General features: G+C 41.4%; 1 protein-coding gene and 1 long non-coding RNA gene across 3 annotated transcripts in view; one reads left to right on the plus strand and one right to left on the minus strand.

The window, feature by feature from the left end:
- Positions 1-6,944, minus strand: part of VRK2 (VRK serine/threonine kinase 2) — a 51,122-nt gene extending 44,178 nt beyond the window's left edge. Inside the window, exons 1-2 of one of the 2 annotated variants that reach the window (XM_068940391.1) lie at positions 6,836-6,944; positions 6,369-6,509 (exon numbers count right to left, since the gene is read on the minus strand). In XM_068940391.1, coding sequence (XP_068796492.1) covers positions 6,369-6,504 — 136 coding nt within the window. In that variant the 5' untranslated portion in view covers positions 6,505-6,509; positions 6,836-6,944. Of the gene's footprint in view, positions 1-6,368; positions 6,510-6,789 lie in introns of both variants that reach the window. The other variant, XM_068940389.1, reaches the window with a different exon arrangement.
- Positions 6,945-8,038: 1,094 nt separating this feature from the next.
- On the plus strand, positions 8,039-14,489 carry LOC138066891 (uncharacterized). Its single transcript, XR_011140540.1, has 3 exons — positions 8,039-8,165; positions 11,062-11,148; positions 14,377-14,489. It is a non-coding gene; the product is annotated as an uncharacterized lncRNA (long non-coding RNA).
- Positions 14,490-16,113: the final 1,624 nt, after the last annotated feature.

The following is a 16,113-nucleotide window of genomic DNA, read 5'->3' on the forward strand; positions in this document are numbered from 1 at the left end:
AGGAAGCAGGCACCAGCAAGAAGCTGCACAGGCAGGGAAGATTTCCCCTTTAGCAGTTAGAGTTGACCAGATGGTACAGGATGAGACTGTTCCGAATAACTACTGAGTAGCAAAATCAGGCTAAACTTATGATTTAGTTTGCCCAGAGATAGGGTGAAAAACTAAGTAATCTACTTACTACATCTGTATTTATGCAGTTTAATATTAGCAACTAGATGAAAAGACTCTTTCCTGATGTGGTGTTTGTCTGGCATTGAATTTATTTTTACACTGAATTTCACACCTAGAGGTACAACGAGACCTTTGCTGAACTGCAACTTAACATCTGAAGGTTAAGCAAGATTCATAGCTAACCAGTCACCTGTTAGTGCCTGCAATTACAGCTTTTCACTATTAATGTTCTTCTTTCTGTTGAGTTTATAAAAATGGTGCTGAACATGTATCTTTAGATATCGTTTTTACTGCATTTTTGAATTAATTTGCTACGCTAGGCAGTAAATATTTTAGTAAAGCTAATCTAAGCTACTGTTGAAATATTTCACTTCTCTAGAACCAGCTTCTAAAATTTGCTTCCTAACTCAAATCGAGGAGCGAACACTTTCATAATGACAGAATGTGCTTCCATCAATGCTTCCGTTCACCAACACATGTACAACCCTGCTCATAGCTATACAAATTACCCACGGAAACTACTCTTTCTGAAACATAAGCAACCTTTCCTTCATGCATGCCAGCCTGACTCCCAGAACATCAAGCCTCAGAAGATCAATGGAAGAGCACAGCGTGTTCCAAGCTTCAGAGCAGAAGGTGCGCAACCACACCTCTTCCCTACCTCCACCAGCAGCCTAGATCCCTGTGCTGCTAATATTAAAAGACGGTATTCACCTGTTTGGTCAATACTTACTGCTCAAGCAGATATTCTTTGCCTCTTTTAGGAAAAAAAGGTTAGCGTGCAGGCTATATCCAGCCACAGACCTCCAGAGGGACTGAGGTATCACTCATTACAGCTTTAGCAATATGTAGTTTCCTGAGCTTCCCATATCGTAACAAAACATATGCAAAAACAGCAGTCAAATCAAAATCAACAAATAAACACCTGCTGCAAAGCCATCTCTGAAAAATGGTCTCAAAACTCGTAGCTTTCACCTATCACTTACCAAAATCAATTGCATCACAAGATACAATTGTAATACAATTAAAACATTTTAAATATAATAACTGTTACTATAAAAGATATCTATAACAGTATCTGGCAGAACTATCAGCTTCCAAAAGAAAGATGCCTGAATGCAGACATTGCTATGCACAGCAGATTTCACTGTGGCAGTGAAATCATAACAAAACATTGTATGACCCTTCTGCATTTAAATTTTCAGTTCAAATTGTGCATTAATAGAGTCCTTGCAGCAGGACTAGAGCTTGATTTATATAAAGCCTAGTGTTAATTACTGACTGCGATCAGGAAGATAAATGAGAGAATGTAAGGCTCTCAGTGGCACCCTCCTCAAGTCCTGCTTAATTTTCTTATGTACTGCCACTGTTCTCCGCAGGGCTATAAACTAATCATGAAACCACCAATATGTCACATTCTTCCCTGGTTGCTCTCCATCCCTCCCCCTTATCAAAGGGATAACATAGTTCTGTCCAGGGTGGCTGTCAGCACATCAGCACCAGTTCAAAAAAAATGCCTTCTAACATGTAACACCATAGAAAGTACTAGCTTATGATCCGTACTGCTTTCCCTTTGACAAAAGCAACGTTTGAAAGAAAAATTCTAGGTGGTTCACATTGCTTCTGGCAGCAGCAGGAGCTCTGCTCTTCAGGAGCATTGGGAGGAATCAGTATTTGTAAGCCTTCTGCTGTTGGATTTGTTCTGGCTGAGATAAATACACAAAAGGAATCCAAGGGAAGGAATGAGTCAGCAAAGAAGCAGACAAGATGGGAAAATGCTTGAGAGAGAGGACAGAAGTTGCAGATCCTGGTAACTTCTGTGTACATGACCAGAAGTTCAGAAGCCCCAGACCTGAAAAGACCATTTGCATCCTACAGCTCAGGGTGAGTAAATGGCTTTCAGCAGCTTTGATTTAGTTAACAGAACCTTCCAAGTAATACAACAACCCTAGTAAACATGTTTTGCAAAAATTGTTCACAATTTCTCAAGTACATTGTTACAGATTAATGGAGTACGCAGAAGTCTTACTGGGAAATTAAGCTGTAACAATGCATATCAAAATCTCTACACCACTGCTGCAAAAATACTTATGAAAAAGTATAGCCAACAAAGTTAACCCTTACTTTTATAAAAGGGCTTTGCCATTCATATCTGGCAGATTGCCCAATTTGTCTCCATACCTCTGTCTTGCTCAGCTCTCTACAGTTCTTTTTGGGTTAGTTTCTCACTAAAAGTTTCGTGGTCACAACTAGCTACATACGTATTAAAAACTATCTCAAAGTGGTTGAATAACATACAGAAAGACTGTCGACACCTCTCAGCACCACCCATCTGTGTCTCACGCTCAGAGGTTCATCATCTACTTCTCTCCCTTGACTCTCAAAGGCAATTACAGGATCAAGCCCCAGATAAGCTGCTGAATGATAAATTTTACATAACATAAACAAGCGTAAGAGATAAAGAGCTAGACAAAACAGGAAAGCTTCTGTCCGTGGCAATACTTGAGAGTAAGTCTTGTCCACTTCCTACTTTAATTCTACAATGAGCTAGAAGGGGAACTAAGCCTTTAGTTCAGTGCTGTGTGTAGTGTTCAATACCCCTTCTGAAAGGGGAGATAAAATTAATACAAATGCCATTATAAAGATGGCAGCTGCATTTCTTCAGCTACGCCATCACTTATGAAAAAACACAGAATAGTAATGCCAATAGTCCCAGATAATATTCTCTTTCTCAGCTAATCCACTGACAGCTTTCTGCCTCAGCTCAGTGGTAGGCAAACAGCAACAAACATCACAATATATGAAATCATCTCAGTGGTCTTTGTGATCAGGCAGAAAATTAATCACATTTGCATGAAACACTCACGGAATTGCACGTGCTGTACCACTTACCAGGTCTGGTGTGATCTGACTGTAACAGAAAATATGACAGAACCATGTTCTGAGTGATTGAGGAACACAACACTTGTCTTACATCTTCCCCATTCAACTTACTTTACCTTACATTGAGAATTATGCCCACTACAACCTTGCTTTCTGCACTACACCTGCAGTTCCTTTAATCCCTCCTCTCTGTGGGAGCTTCCTATAAGTTTGTCTCCCTGTCCTTCACATCCTGATGCTGCACTCTATATCTGCGTATCCTCTCCCACAATTTATTCTTGAACAGTGATACCAAGAAGCACCTTACCTGCATTTCCTAGCTCATGCTAAGGTCTATTTTCTTCTGGTAACACTTCCCATATATGCTCTAGGCCCAGCATCTCTCAAAGGCAACCAATTGATGTTTCAGAGGTCACAAAAAGCTATCACAGTTATCAAAAGGAAAAATGCAAATATCAGAAGTGTGCTGCCCTTTGGCTCCTCTGTAACTGCCCATTTCTGAGAAACCACAGCTACTGATCTGACTCTGGAAAAGGTGTTAATAGAACACTACACAATACAGGAAGAAAAGAAACAGATATGGCAGCTAGGTTTTTTTTTTGGTGAGAAAGCTGCTGACCCCCCCAAAAGTATTTAAAAGAGACTAACGTCAGGAGAGAACGGTATTGCACACTGGAGAACTTAATTAATGGAAGAAGCAGCCAAATTATTCTTATCAGGAAAAAAAGAATCATCAAGAAGGAAGAAAAAATCTGGAAGTGAAACAGCTTCTTAACATAGTTTAAAGCTAAGTAACTTTTGAACTGCTGTCAAGAACATCTTAGGCTATGTCTATACTAGCATCATGAACAGGAGCAGCAGTTGAATCCCCAGTCATCCCCATTTACTGCCCACTCGTTCAGTCTGCAGAACAGTTAGGTGTGCGTGAACTATAAATTTCAGAGGAAACTAGAACAAAAACTTCACTATAGAAACCCATCGGATGCACTCCCACTCTTAAGGGTGACGTAAGGATTCAAAGCAGTTCTTTCAGACAGCCTCAAACCATCAAACCACATGCTTGGTAAGGAAATTCTGTGTAGCACACCAGACCAGATCTAGTCCAAAATAAAACAAATCCTCAACTTAAATATATGGTAAATGTAGGGACCTAACCACCGACTGCTCCCAGTTACTTATCCACTTCTGTTACACCAAACTACCTGCAAACATACACACAGCCTTAGTTTTCGCCATGTTTTTCAAGAAACAATGGCATTTAGGTTGTTACAGCAGACTTTTCACTTCATTTACACGGGCACGAAGTGCAACAAAATACAATTTTGTCTTCTTTCTAAAAGGCAGAACATTAGATATTGCCTTGTGTATACCTTTTCTTCAGAACGCTTCCCCACTCAAACCTGAAGTCAAGATGCAACTTCAGTTCAGATAAAACACCAATAGGATTGCTCACCCTCCTGTCCTGTACAGATACACACTGCTAACTGGAAGAACAGTACATCTGGGCAACCACTTTAGAGAACCAACATCAGATCCCATAGGGGACCATCATATTATGAAATAAAATATAGGTCTTCAGTTGCCATTCAGTTCTTCCTGAATTACCATAATAGACAAGAGGGGAATAAAGGAGAGGCGAATAACAGTTCAGTGCAATATAAAATTTTCCTGAACAGCTGAAAACAGACAAGCACGATGAGATAGCCAGGCAGACGTAACAAATATCATACTAAATCTGTCATAAAGAAAACAGTGGCACATGAGTGCTGCATTTAAGACTGCAAATATAAAAGACCAAGCACACTAACCCTTACATAGAAAATGCAAACCTTTTCTCTCAGTACTAGGTGCCTGATGCTACAGTTTGATACTGATGGACAACCCCTTCACCTGCCTGAAACCACACGCAAACCAGCACAGCTCTGCGTACTTGAAAGGAATCCCTGCATGCTGAACGTCTTGCAGTTACTAAAGGCAAAAGAACTGAGAAGACGTGTGACACAGGATGCCTGTGCTAATGAAAATATGTCTTCTCACAGAATTCTGGAAAACACACTACGTGGAAAGCTCATGCTGTACCCCAGTGTATTATCAGAGAGTATCTTCTGGCAAAGTACTCAGGATGAAATAAACATTGTTATGAGATCAACCAAAAAAACAAAGAGTGGAAAACAAATGATAATAGCAGAATTAAAGAAAATTTCCAAAAAAGGAAGTAACTGTGCTTACCATGACATAAACACACAAAAAGTAAAAGTAAAAAAAAGAAAGAGAAAGAGAGAAAAATATAACTGATTTTTTAAAATGTGGACTAGGAAGTCAATTTATGTACTGTAGCAGTTTGATTATCAAGTTTTGAACATTATGACTGCAAATGCAGACTTAAATATCACTGTCTAACTTAAAAAGATCATGTTTGCCTCCAGGGGTGATGGACTGAACTGCTTCTAGGGTAACTCTTTACTGCTGTCTTAAGACAAGCTCAATTTTGTCCTTGATAGATCACTGTGGACCAGTTTGCTTGTATATGTTTTACACATGCTGTGCAAAAAAGCTCGTAACACTGCCTTGAAAACTGGATTTCCTCTTTTATAGAGACCAGCAATAGCAGCATACATTATATCCTCTCCAGTGACCCAGAGCACTTTACAAACTGCCCTTCAAAACCATTCGTTCCTTACAAAACACAGCTCGAGTGAAATGCAGCAACTTCTCCTGAAAAAAAACCAGAAACGTAACCAGACTAGAGCAAACGCAAAATAGCTTTTCCACCTCTGGTGAAATACAAAATTTTAATTCAGAGGCAACAACCAGCTTACTATTGCTTCTGGTGTGTTTCTTGGACAAGCTCTGATTTTACATGTTAGCCAGATGATGACACTTCCAATAACCAGAAACCCGAAGAGTGCTCAGGGGCATCAGACCGGTGGCAAGTCAAAAGAGGCCACTTACAGAAGCGCGAGCTTCACTTTGAACAGCATCTACTGGCAGCACTCTTTGGTAGTTTTCGACAGCAACAGCACCTTGCCTACCCCACAAGCTCCAGAGAAAAGCACGTCTGAAGCCAGCAGACTGGGCTGGCCAGCTCAGGGAGAGGCACGCTGCTCCACCAGCAGAACTTCTGAACAACCAGGACACCTAACGGAGCGCTGTTAAAGGCGGAGAGCCACCCTCGTAACGCAGGTGGTCCCTGGCATGTAAATAACAATACATTTTTAAAGAACAACACATTTTTAACCCGCTCTGTCTTTTTAATACAGCAAAATTACGAACGCATTCACAAAACGCCCTCGTGATTACCAGCGGTATTTTACCTAAATAGATTAAGCCGAATCCTCCCTGGCCGATCTGGCTGCCCAGCCTCCAGGCTTTTCCTTCGGTGTCCTTCAGGATCATGCCTCCTGGAAGAGGAACAGGTAGCTTGCTTCTCCCGCGCCCCTTAGGCGGCATCGCACCTGAAGAGAAGAGAGAGCTGACCTCTGCCAAACATCACTCGACACCCTTTTTCCTGAAGGAAGCACGCTATGAGCGGCCGGGCCAGGACGGGCCTAGCTTCCCCTTCCCCCCCCACCCCGCCTCGGCCTCTCCGACCGCAGCTCCCGCCGCCGCGGCCCTGCCCCCTCCCCCCGCCCGCGCGGCGGCCAACGGCTAACGGTCCCCGAGCGAGCGGGGGGGGGGGGGGAGGGCAGCGCGCGCGCCCGGCCCGGCCCCACCGCCCGCTCCCCGGCCACAAACTTCTCGGCGGAGAAACTTCTCCCCCGGCGGCGCAGCAGGGACCCACCCGCTCTGCCCGCCCGCTGCCGCCGCCGCCGCGGCGGGAAATCCCGGGGCGGGGACGGCGAGGGCCGGGCCCAGCCCCGGCCAGGACGCCCGGCTGAAGGCGGCGCCGCGCCTCTGCCGCCCTCCCTCCCGCCGGGTTTCGCCTCAGCGAGGCGGGCCTCCCGCTTTGCCTCCGGCCAGGGCCCGGCGCCGGCCTGAGGGGCATCGCCGCCGGCGCGTCGTGCCAAGGGCGGCCTGGCCTCCCGCCCTGGAAACGGCTCGCTCTGTCTCCTGGCCCGTTTCTTACGGAGGAGCGCTGGGGCAAGCGTAGCAGTTACAGCAGTGCAGGAGCTGCGGTGGAGGGGCCGGACTGACCCGTGGAAAGGCAGCTTGAAAACTCAGCGCCGCGCAGTTTGGAAGGAGCAGCCCCCCCCCCCCCGGCTTGAGAAAACAACGCCTGGCCAGCGGGGCGGCCGCCGTGCCCGCAGCAGAGGTGGCCGGCTGTGGCAAGGGTTTCGCTTCTCAGGCGGTGAGGGCACCGGCTTTTTCACAACATCCTTCTGACTTTGCTGGTGCGTCTGCTCCGTCCCGTTCGGAAGCGCAGGTTAAAGACAACAGGTTGGAAGTCAAGAAACCAGAACGTCTTATTCTGGCCCTGCCAGAGCTTATGTAACTCAGTGCAGCCCTCCCTGCTTTTAGCTGTGCTTCACAAGTGAGGAAACGTTTCTTCCTTGAAGTGGTTTGATATCTATAGAAGTAGTTAACCAGACTCTCTGTTCCCTGCCTGAAAAAAATCTTAGCTCACAGGGGTCTTGCTTGTGTGGCTGCAGCAAGCACTTGAAAAGTGAACTAACAGCTATCATGGTGCCACTTCCCCAGTCAAGCCATCTGAGGATCTTGCCAGCATAAATCCACTGCTGCAACCCAGATTATATTCCAGGATTACGTCTCTACATAAAAACATGGATACCTACCCAGAAGGGCAAGCAACACAATTCCTTTTTTCACCCTGGGCTTCGACCATTTAAGAGACTTGTGCTGTTTGGAGGAGCAGAAGCCGTCAGCAACCCTGATCAGCAGTCTGCCGCGTAGTCATCAATGGCCCCGCGCCGCACTGGGAAGGGGCCCTGGTTGCCTCACAGGCCTGCTGCAGGCCATCGCTCCAGGCGTGTACGGCAAACAGCAGCAGCTGACCTGGAGGGATCATGCTCAACACTGTCAACATCTGAGTTGGTAACACAGGACACACCGAACCCAAGCTTTGTATTCCCAGAGCATGCAGGGCACATGCCTCATCACAGGCCCACGTCTTGTGGAAGATTTGTTTGAGCTGGGCTAGAGCATAGTTGGAGGTATTAGAAGAAAGGCAGTCCATCCACTACTACAGCCTCCCTTTCTGCTAAAAACCCTAAGTAATGATCAGCAAAATAAGGTCATTGTACAGGGTTAAATGTCCTCAAGCCTTTAATAGTCAGCACACTGTGCATTTGTAAAACTGGGGGGGGGTGGGGGGAGGTAATCTTTCCGGTTCCTTCTTGTTTTAGATAACATTTCCTACTCAAATACAAGTTCCCAAAGGCTAAAATGCTACTAAACAGGAATTCAGATAACAATTCATGTGGAATTTTCTAGATTTATTGCCCCAGTAGGTTTGAATATACACATTAATAATAAAGACAGAGGCCCAAAATCTCATTTCCTCTGACTTCCTCTATGCTGAGGTTTGCCATATGGTATTCTACATACCATACAACCTACATACCCCTACAATCAGCTGCACCTTGGGTCTGATCTCAGCTTTAGACTTGGTTACAGAAAACATGGCTCTGAACAGTTGCTTGCTCAGCTGCAGTCCTGGGTGGACCATCATTGCTTCCAAGCAATGACCAGAATTCCTCTTACCAACAAAGCAAGGCCCTTCATGGGATGATTCTAGGAGTTCAAGAATAGTCAAAAATCCAGAACATCTTCAGTGACAACATAACTTGCTAATGAACAGAAAGGTAGTGAGGAAGATTATGACCGTAAGGAGTATATTGCCATCATGGCAGTAGGTAACCCGCTCTCCATCAGTCATGCAGGTTATTCTGGTTTTACAATGACTGAAATCAGATAAAAGGTTAGAAACCAAAAAATTGCCAGTAGAAAGCTCAGCCCTGGAGCGAACAAATTCTCATAATTTACCACAGGGCATTTCATAGGGGTTTTCTTCCTTTACAGCATCTGTCAAAAGGTACTGTAAGGGGGTTATCTTTTCCACAGATAACTAGTATTGCATCAGTGAAACCATTACCACTCTCCAGACAGAACTAGCACCTTTATTCACAGAGATTGTCTCCACCGTTTGGGTAATGCTCTTAGGATATCTGTCACTTGGGATGAGAACCACCATTCTGCCATTGCTGAAGGATCTTTTCTGAAAGAAAACGTCTTCAGATAGTTGCCTGGGAATCAGAGAATCAGCCTCTGCTGTTTAAGGAGAAAGCTTTTTGCCTAACTATTGCAGAGAACTATGCAAATGATTAAACTCAAGTGAAAGCATATATGAAAGTGCTTACTGCTTCTGAGGTATCCTTTCCCTGCCCAAAAATGTACAATGTCAGGATAAGAAAGAAACACAAGTCAGATCAGGTTTGTTTCTGTCTTTTAGGCATATGGTGGATACCAGTGATAGCATTAGATGTCTGCAGACAGACACACACGTTGTTGCATAGTTTAAGGCATTTTTTCAGTAGAAACAGGAGAAAATTTCCTAACAAAACACTCAACGTTTGCAGCAACGTTGTTGAAAAAAATCAGATTAAATGTGAATGAGTAGAAAGGCGTATATTGCCAAAGAAACAAAACCAAGGAGTATGTTCTTGATTTTTCTAGTTTTAGAAAAAAAATGTAAGTGGAGTTGATTTCCTTTCCTTTCTGTAAAACCGCTGAGAATATTAAGACATCAGGAAATTAGTGAAATACACTGATTTAGTAGAAAGTTGGGGCTTAGTGCAAAGCTTTACAGTTCAAAAATATCTGTAAAATCTCTAGGGCATGTTAAGCTTTTGATTTGTGAACTAGAATAAGATCACAAAAAGAAAACAGAATTTCACACAGTTCTGAGAAATAATGAACTCATCAAAAGAAGCAGCTATTTGAAACTATGAACTAATAGCAAAAGTGAAACTAAAAGCAGAGACACAAGGGTCTGATTTATTGCTAACGAACACATATGCACTCTGTTGCTATTTTTGAAAATTCCAGTCAGGCTGCATAACATCCAAGTGACTCTCTTAACAACAGATACCTGCATATGTAGCTGTAGCTTAAATTCTTCACAGCTTTTAAATGAAAAGTTTTATAGATCATTTTCTTGTACTATTAAAAGAAGAGAAATTGAGGATTTGTAGCTCCAATTCCATCCAAAGGCAAAATTATCTGAAAACTTACCTATCTTTAATATCATGTAAATATTTTATGACTTGTACAGCTTAACATTATTATGCAGTATAAAAAGACCTAAAATATATCTGCAAGTCAGAGAAGAGAAATTCTAAGGAAAAACATAGACAGTTTTGTTTTTAGAATAGAGAACAGGTTTAAGCCGGAAGGTTTTTAAGCTTTTAGCATTCATTACAGGACTAGAAAAACTTAACATAGGCAAATGCACAAAAGTGTAATAGAAACTAACAAATATCACTTAGAAAAATGATTTAGAGTAGTGATTTGCTGGACATAGAAGGCTACTCTTGAAGAAAGTAGTAGTATTGTTAATGAACAATAATAACCAGTGAAAGATTTTTCATACAATTCTATTTTAGATAAGGCAAAAGAAGAAAGAAGAAGCAAAGCATTTAAAAAATATCTTTTTAAAATGACTTTTCAAAAAGCCAAAGCAGCAAACAGCAGGGATTTTACCTAAGAATAGCTATTCAGATACAAACTTGATGTTAGGAACTCTTTGCCCTACAAGCAGCACGTTGCTCTGTTTTGTGGGAGGGACTACAAAGCTCTTTTCCTGTTGGGCTGAATTTGCCTGTTGGGCCTATTGTTGGGCCTATTTTTCTTTTACTTATTGTTAGACAATTAGCAGCTGGCCCAAGAAGCACAAGCTAGTTTCATTTAGTCAAGACAAAGCCTCCAACACCATTTTTTCTTTGCTATTGCCTTGAATTAGCAGCCGAGGACTGTGATATAAGGGGAAGGAATAGCTAAAATAATTATAGATATGATGGTATTTTTTGTTTTGTTTTATTTTGTTTTCAGAAAAACCTAATTATGATGGAAGCCATTTCCCTTCACGGTGGCAGAGAGAGCATTACAGCCAAATTCAAAAATCCTTATAGGAGGAAGGTGTGTACACTAGTAAGAGTAAAAATATGCAAGTCTTTCCAACGTACAACTGAATATGACCTTTAAAAGTCAGGAACAGTTTTCGGTGAGGTATTTTTATTTTGCTTTTTTGAGTTGGATGAGGGGAGAAGTATATTACTTCAAGTTACAAATTAAAGTTATAGCAACATATTCAGTTTGAATGAAGGGCAGGAGAAGAGGTTAGCTTTCCTCTATTGGTTTATACTTTCACCTGTTACACATATATCACTACAAAAATTGTTTATTACCTTATTGTTCTAAAAAACTTGTACTCCTTAGAGGTATCGGCCTTTGAAGCTTGTGACACAGAGACTGCAAATACTGTTGAGTTGCTGTTGTTTTATTTGCTAATGGCCCATCACTAGGAACAGCTGAGGGCCACAGGCCTGCCTGGTGAAGAATCCTTCATGCAGCTTAGGTGCCTGGTTTATAGTTACTCAGAATGATATCTTAGAAGTGGTCTGATGGACTCCATTTGGATGTTTTCTTTGACAGTCCTGATACTTTCAGAGTTCTATTCATCTGTTTTGCTTGCTATATGTATGTCAAGATGTGATGTACAAGCAAATCTTCTGAGCGTCTCTACAGAGTCAGTACAGGCGTGATCGCTGTCGTATTGCCAAGAAAGAAAATGGTTGTGCTATAGTTTCTAGGGTATTGCTAATATGCTGGGCTGGCTCTTCTACAACATAAACACAGTCATCTAGTTTTGGGGTTAAGATATGTGTGTAGATCATTTTAGATAAGGGACCAAAGTTACGTTTCAAAATAATTTTTGAATATAGGGTTCAGCTACTTAGCTGTGTATTCAGGTGCCTGGTACTGTTAAATATCTGGCCTTTCAGATCTGTAAGTGCCTAAGAGGCCGTTTGAAAACTGGAAGTAAACCTGTAAGGCACAAACTTGAGAAGTGTTATCTTGCTCTGTGACTTAGAAGCAGCAGCCTACTCGTAATCCTCTTTCCAGAGTAAGTTACAGAGTATGACAAAAAGCCATGTGTGGTGAGTCTCTCAGGGAATGAGCCCTTTCTTTAAGTATTTAACAAGTATTTTTAAAGTATTATTTAAGTATTTAATAATATAACAAACTGTTATTAGCTCTGTCCTAAGGCTATATTGTTTCTATCTTTGTTTTAAAGCACTGTACATTAAAACTTAGATCCATTTTCCATTTATTTCCTTTCTTTTCCTCTTCTTCAAACCTAAGCTTGGGTATAAAAGATTTCAGTCAATTATATGAAATCGTGCAGCTGCAAGATTTCTGCACACAAAAAGCCCCTTAAATTTGCTACAGTGGGTGAACAACTTCTAACTTCTCACACTGTTGCATTGTGACACTTTTGTGGTATTTAACACTGACATTTTAGCACATCTACTTTTATTTCCCCCTTACACCCCAGATCTCCTTGTTGCTTAAAATATCGTGGCTAAATTTACTCTGGAGATGTCACATCTCTGTATTAAGACCATTAACAGCAAAGCATCACGTTTCCCAGTTTCTGCTGAGAAATCTGTTCGTGTTCGTGCTGCATCAGTACAGAGTCCCATGCACTTGCCGTGCTTATTCAGTCATCATTGTGCTCACTACCAGTTTCTCAGAACTTTTAAAGTAATTACTTTTTGCAGTATCAAGGGATCTCCAACATCCAGGGGGCATGTTGCTCATCTCAGTCATTGTCTAGGTGCATTGACACTCATTTTAAAGGCTCTGACACTATTTTATGTGACTGGCCCCATGATTGAGATCACATAATTACAATAATTAGGAAGCTCACCTCAGGATATTATCAGAGCGACCCACCCAAACCTAAGTCCATATGGTTTGAAATAGCTAATGAGTCAGTTAATGTGCTATGTCCAGGAGTAATGGACACTCAATATGGATGGCATGAAGACATAATTTACCAACTTTCTGACTGATTAAGGTTTTCCAAGTAGACAGTTCTTGCATTTTGCATCTCACAATAAGTTCAAAGTATTAAAAGCTTTTATGCGTATACTGCATATGCTTATACTGTTCTGTGTTAAAACAGAGCAGAAGAAACAGCTGAGACTTCTGAAAGGCAGGCAAGAAGTTAGGCCTTTCTTTAAAGATCGTACAAAAACCGGAGATCTCAGAACTTTCATCTTGTAATAACACAAACAAATTATTTGAAAAGCTCTATTAAAATACAGGAGATGTCAACAGCAATATGTGGCACTTGCTTTAAAGCCAAGTAGCCTGAACGAATGAATGAATGACTCCCATACTGCCCTTTGCCAGGCCAGGATAGAAATTCTTTCTAGAGGGGAATATAGCTGATCGGCTAAGCTAGGAGGTCGTTTTAGCCTTCAAAACTTGTCTACCTAGTCTCCCTTTAACACCTTCACTTTGCTACAAATAGCAGAGAAGTGTATAGTCAGTTCTACATAGCGAACTAGCTGGAGTGGGAGATTATTACGCTGAGGGTCAAAGCTTCTGTCAACAAAAGCTCCAGAGCCCTGAAACAGGGAAGAGCTGATGTCTGTTCTTTGAGCTGCAGAATCCGTGTGTACGGTCAGGGTCAGGATTCTTCTTCCCACGTATGTTCCCCCCTTTCATATCATTTTAGTGACTGTTGGGATGAGATGTTACTCCCAGTTCCTATCACTGTAACTAAAAAGACAATCAGGGCCTGGGTGTGTTCCCTATCTCTTCTCATACGTGAGAGGTTTTATTGTTCATACCTTTAGAAAACACTTTTTTTATGAGCAATGAAGAAAAAAAAAAAGGTTTTTAGCCACATTCCTTTATTTTCAAAAATGTGCAAAGAGATGATGTAAGTCTGTTGTTGTTGTGGAAATGGATTTCTTTATTATATTTCCAGGGAGGGGAGAGAGTCTAATGGTTAGAGCAGAGAAGGGGATCAGGAATGATTTTCCTTATGGGAGTAATTCCAGAAATCCTAATCCTTGCTCTGCTACTGACTGACCTTATACAAATAATTTCTCATCTGTCTCATTTTATCCATCTGAAGAGGTCTAGGATGGCTTGTTTTAAGATGCTTTGAAATTCTCAGATGACAGCTACTGTGTAAGGATTATTGCTGCTGCTGCTATCTGATGGTGGCCGTTAGCCCTACCTTATCATGGAAGGCGTGATGAATTAGAACTGGTTTCCCATATAGGCAGTTCAAATGTATGCTCTTCTTTCTCCTGTTGTTTCAACTCTTTTTTTTTTTTAACTCAGGCCTCCTCCAAAAATGGACACATATGGAACACAAAAATTGCATGAAGTTGAAGTTATCACAGTCTTGTGAAGAGAATTTGTCTCCGCTGGCATCCTTGTACGTTTTATGCTGGGTATAAAAGTAAAGATACATTGGTCTGAAAAGCAGGAGAAGGTTGCTCAGCTTCTGTGGTGGTTATTACTTGGATGCTAGTTCTTTTCGAAGGATGTCTGGAATTGGAAATGAAGAAATGACAGGTATATTAGCAGTAGTACACCAGTGTTCTTGGTCTACGGGAAGCAGTGACTTCTTATTTTTGTGCATAGCACTATTTGCAAAAAGGTTTAATGAAGCAAAGAGGAATTTTGGTGAAGCACTCAGGGAGAAAGGTGCATGTGCTCATTTAAGTCTTTTGATTTCTGAGATTACCTACATAAAGCTGTTTAAGAAGGGAAACTCATCAGTCATAGCATCCATTATTCACATATCAATGCTACTTTTTATACATAAACTTAATTATAATGATGGGATATATTAAATATGACTCCTTTTACTGTGAGATTGATTTTTTTCCTGACCTCAGAATAAATATTGATCTTCATGATCTTCAAATGTAGGGCAAAGGTCATTATATTAATGGCATATTAATAGAAAGTAGCCCTGACCATGCAATATTAATATATTTGCCTTATTTTTTCTCAGATCCCATTCAGAAGGAAAGAGGCAGGGTGCCGATGCCTTCTTTCCCGGGAGAAATTAGGAAGCCATTGCATTGTAATGACTGTTCAGACTGCTCTCAGTTTGGTTAAAAAAAGTTATAGACAGTGGTGAAGTGGCATGTAGATTGTCTAAGACATCTAGTAAAATAGTGATATGTTGCTTTTCCAGAATGCTCAGAAGTGCAGGGCACGGAGTGGTAATATTGGCCCCATTGCCATGCAGTCAATTCCGTGAACAGAAGCATAGTTACAGAAGGAGACTGATAGGGTAATCTGGCAATTTTGGTTAGTAAATTCAGCATCTGGAACTCTATTTTCTCTAATAATCTGCTACTCATAATTTCCTTAACGGTTGATTATAAAAGCACTCAGTACTTAGTTCATTCAAGTGAGTCTTATCCTGCTCATGTGACTTTTTTTTTCATATAATGACTCTTGGAAATCTAGGTTTATAACTGCTATTCTAATGGCTGGCTGAACCAAGAATGATCTGTTATTTTTAAATATTTGTTATAGAGTAATTGTATGTGACTTTTCTGTGACAAGCAGGGACAAGAGGTCTTGCACTGAAATAACCTTTAAATAATACTGTATAGTTACTAGAGGTCCTGAGAAAACAAAGTGCCCACTTCAACAGAGAAGGAATACTTGTGTGTCTTTTATAAATGATGTTTTACTAGCAGTCTTTCTGTTTAATACACATTCTGAGTGTGTTGTATCAGGTGGCATAAGTCAAGAAGGAAGATGACAACCTCCATTCCATAGTTTATTGACAGTGAGGAAAGTAAATACATGTAGTATGATATATTACCACATGGAAAATACTTGCAATTAGGAAAGGAGGGAAAAGTGATTTGCTCAACTGAAAATCTGATAGCCTGACCTCAGCGTGAGCAGTTTTAGAACAAATTTTTGAAAGAATGAATGGTAGATGATAATGGAAGGTGGAATAAAATGCAACATTGCTTTGCATCATGCCAAGCTAACTTGGTATCTATCTTTTCTAGGGTAACTGATTTGCTAGACAAGATAAGCGTA

Source organism: Struthio camelus, chromosome 3 (assembly GCF_040807025.1).
Source record: "Struthio camelus isolate bStrCam1 chromosome 3, bStrCam1.hap1, whole genome shotgun sequence".
Taxonomy (NCBI): Eukaryota; Metazoa; Chordata; class Aves; order Struthioniformes; family Struthionidae; genus Struthio; species Struthio camelus.